The 4,198-nt window shown below is 36.3% G+C and overlaps 1 protein-coding gene across 1 annotated transcript; it reads right to left on the bottom strand.

Annotated features, from left to right (window-relative positions):
* Positions 1-2,426: 2,426 nt before the first annotated feature.
* Positions 2,427-2,803, bottom strand: LOC112593920 (very-long-chain 3-oxoacyl-CoA reductase-like; the record flags this gene model as incomplete). The annotated part of the gene is made up of 1 exon (XM_025338514.1): positions 2,427-2,803. A coding segment is annotated over one exon (377 nt), but the record flags the coding sequence as incomplete, so codon positions are not given.
* Between the last annotated feature and the right edge of the window lie 1,395 nt (positions 2,804-4,198).

Genomic DNA, 4,198 nt, shown 5'->3' on the forward strand with positions numbered 1-4,198 from the left:
GGGGGGGGGGGGGGGGGCGAGAGGGTAGTAAGTACAACACGATTCGGATCGATTTGACATTTCTGTATGAACTTTTATTGCCGGGGTCCTGCCGTGTCCGCGGGCGTATCTAGTCTCATGATGAGTTTTGGGCAGTCGTCGTTGTCTCGTGAATACTTAATGTAGCGTCGGGAGAATACTATATCGATCCACAGAGTGTTTACCCGAGACAAACAATATTGTGACGACTCGCCGCCGGGATAGATACCTCGCGGTGAAAAGTTATCGTGATTTGTGATGGTTTGAGTGTAACGACACACGACAAAGTTATTTTTACTTACATATCGTGTCTCGAGTATGAGTAATAAATTCACGTAATATACTATTATACTATTATATAGTATAGTGTAATGTATGTTAACTAAAACAAATTACAAGTATTATGTAATCGCGTTGTGTACATTTACACGCGTATTGGTGGTACGTATATAAATTAATTTTGATCGTGCGAAAGAAGTAAATTCGTCTTTTTTATTCAATATAGTTACGACTGTTACGAGACACGAGTAAAAATAGTATTGGCTTTGGTAGCATACTATAGGTTAGGTTAGTATATGCTTTACATTTCTACAGTCGAATAATTTTTACGGCGCAGGATTATAATTACCTATTTAAAATATTACTACACAGTACGTATGATATAATATTGAGACAATTAGTATAGAATATAATATATTATCTAAACTCTAAGGTGAGTCTATTATCCATCATATATTTATGTACCAATATTAAGTTAATATTAACTAGGTTACAAAATAAGATGCCAAACCAACTTGACTTACAAAACTTTATGATAGTGTGAAATTCGTGACTCTGAAGTTTATTATTTAAGCGCTAACGGAAAAACACAAATTATGTGCTACTATCTAGTAGACAATTTTTGAAGAGAGATTGCTGTTGTTGCTATAATAGCTATTCTAAATAGGATTGAAATATTATACAGGATAATAACCTATCCATTGGCCATACAGTGTATTTGATAAAATTTATACGACCTAGAAAACAAATTGACTTCTTGGATCCCAGTAACTTTAACTTTTTAAGGAAGTAAATTTGACTGGAGGGAAATTTGCATTTAAAATTTCCTATCATCGTAATAAATGTAGGAAAAGCGGGTAATATCGTGCATTTTGTTGTATAGTATATCATATTTTACTTTTGTTTTAATAAATAGTAAGTTTGTATATACTTAAACTAATGTAAGTTTGGTATTAAGTTTTTAACCAGACGTCCTGGCCAATGATACTTATACTGAGACGAAAAAAAACGTATGAAATTACTCGTAAAGTCGTAACTAGAATCACAGGATTTTAAAGAAATAGAAAGTGCGTCCTTAAGCATTAATATATTATGTCGACAATAAGACGAAAGCTCAAAAGTTAATTTGAATAATTAAATAACAGTTATGAAAAAATGTTGTTAATTAATATTATTTATTAGTTTTATGTGTTGTTATAGGTACGCCGCAAAAATGAATAATATTGTTTACTCGACAATTCCTACAACATTTCTTCATAAGTGCTCAGTATCGTATGTGGTGCGAGCTAATTCAATCCCTTAAACATGACTTAGCGATCCACGACGATCGATCTATTAAATTTTACTGAACCGTCGGAGGAATCAGTTTTATTTCACGTGACTTTGTACTATAAAAATGTAAATCTATATTTATAAACGAGACCGTCTCGAGTGACTGATTCGTAATCAACGCAGAACCGAACCAATTTTTAGAGTTATCGATTTGAAATTTCAAGGGTATATTAATATTATAATTTCATTGTGCGCTTTTATTTTGATTTTAAGAGGTTGAAATAGGCAAAAACTAAAATTTTACGAGTAAATTGTACTCCTCTTTGCATGCGCTATTTTGAGCAGTGAGCTCACATTTTTAGGCTCTTTTTCGCGTTAAGTTGAACGTGGACAATTATTTTATGTGGCGTATTCTCCCAAGACAGTAAGCCCGCGAGTCTAGTAATTTTGGCACCAAATGGAGATACGTAATTATTACAGAGAAGTTTTATAGCAAAATCGTTGTCGTGAGTTATTAATTTATCATATACCAATGAAAATTTCGCGGGCAAAACCGCGACGGGTAACCCGCTACTAGTGGTCCATCTTATGTGTACCTACATAATATGATGACTCGTCCCGAGTGGTTCATCATCGTCAACCCGGAACCGCTGAAGAAGCTACGAGTATGATACGTATAGACAGTGGTTTTGTTTCGTGACGTACAGACACCAGCTAGGCGTACTAGAGGAAGGGATCTTTCAAAATTCAACCCCTACGTGCAGGGGTTAAAAGGGTTAGAAACTGCACTCGGGCGAACCCGACCGGTTGTTGTGCAGCTGTATAGTAATCTACGATAACGATAAAACTCGTCTTACCTTGGCGGCGCCGTAAACGCTGAGCATCGGACACGGGAGATGAGCCGAAGCCGACGACACGTTGACGACAACGCCGCCGGCGCCGGCCACCATCAGCGGCATGACTGTGCTGCACATGGCCACGGTGGCCAGCGCGTTGCACTCGACCATGTCCCGGCACGGATCGGGTGGCGCGCCGGCACAGGCGGGCGCCAGGTCGAGCAGTCGTTCCGGCCGCGCGTAACTCACGCCCGCGTTGTTCACCAGCAGCCTTACGTCCATGCGGCCGAGCTCGTGCCGCACCTTGTCGTAACTGTTGGCCAGCGGCACGTCGCCGCCTAACGACGTGAAGTCCGCGGCCACGATTTTGGTCTTCACGCGGCCCGCGTGCCGTTCGTCTGCGTCACGCACGCCAACACAACAATAATTAATAATATAATATCCAATATAATATTGTGTAATAATACAATAAAACGCCTGCGCGAGAGGACGCCGCCTCGACGGCGGTAACGACGTGTTTAGGGACGTTAGCGTTATTATCGTTCACGACCTACAGCCATCGCCTGCATTCGTCGCGCGATCGAGAGTGAGAGAGAGAGAGAGAGAGAGAGAGTCGTGGACAATTTTTTTTTTTTTTACCACATAGGTATCTGATGCGATATCTGATTTTATTGCACAGTAAAATATAAACATGAAAATTAATTAAAAAAAAAAAAAATAATAATAAATGTCTGTGTTGGTGTCTTCAAAAAATAAACCATAGAAAAAATATACTTATCATAATGTTCATACATATGTAACAATTTTTATGAATTTATAACAAAATAACCTGAAGATTTTACATGTATGCGCCAGATTTTAGGAGTTGGTAAGTTCTTGAAAATGTTTGTACGTCCTAATAGTTTTGAGTGATACTTTTTTAGTTGGAGGTTGAGTAAGGGGATAATAGAGGTGGTAACAAACATACATATATATATATATATACACCGTTTAAAACTTTTTTTCATATCATTGTTTGTGTTTGCATAATTATGAAATCATGTAAGTGCTACTGATATAATATATACTATAGGTATACATATTTCAGTTCCCCTCTCAACAAATGTCGGCTATTTGTGTCTACATGTATATTAGTATTTATTAAATAATAGGTTTCAGCACTGGAATAATTGCGAAGGCAAATTTCAAACCTATAACTTTTAGTTTTTCATTATATAATAAGATTAATATTTTTTATGTATTCAAGTAATGTATAATATAATAGTTATTAGTTTGCATACCCAGTGTAAGTAAGTTTTAAGTTCAAATATAAAGTTATATTAATACAATTGTATATTTGTATGCCGTCAATTGACTATTACATTGAGTACTAAAATAAAGCAATGATCGCAGGATCATAAATAGAACATTTGATAACATTAGTAATTAGTGCGGACTGGTATATAATATATGGAGTACATAACCTTAGAAATTTTCATTTATAAACGTTAAAATATGAACTAAATGTTTCAATATTAAATTGTTTGCAGCAACACAAATTTTCCTAGAATGGACTATTATAGTCTATAGCATTATGTAGTACATCGTATTTTCAATAATATTGTTATAACTTATAAGTTATAACTATTATAACATAGGTGTACGGGATTCGTTATAACGGCTTGCAACTTGTCCGGAGTTCAGCGCCACATTCATTCCCCGATCGGCCAACTAATTAGTTATGCGTACACACGCAATTGAAAATAATACAACAGTATTTAAAATGAGCAATACGTAACTGAACGAAGTACCGA

Source organism: Melanaphis sacchari, unplaced genomic scaffold (genome assembly GCF_002803265.2).
Source record: "Melanaphis sacchari strain LSU unplaced genomic scaffold, SCAv2.0 Contig2140_pilon_pilon, whole genome shotgun sequence".
Taxonomy (NCBI): Eukaryota; Metazoa; Arthropoda; class Insecta; order Hemiptera; family Aphididae; genus Melanaphis; species Melanaphis sacchari.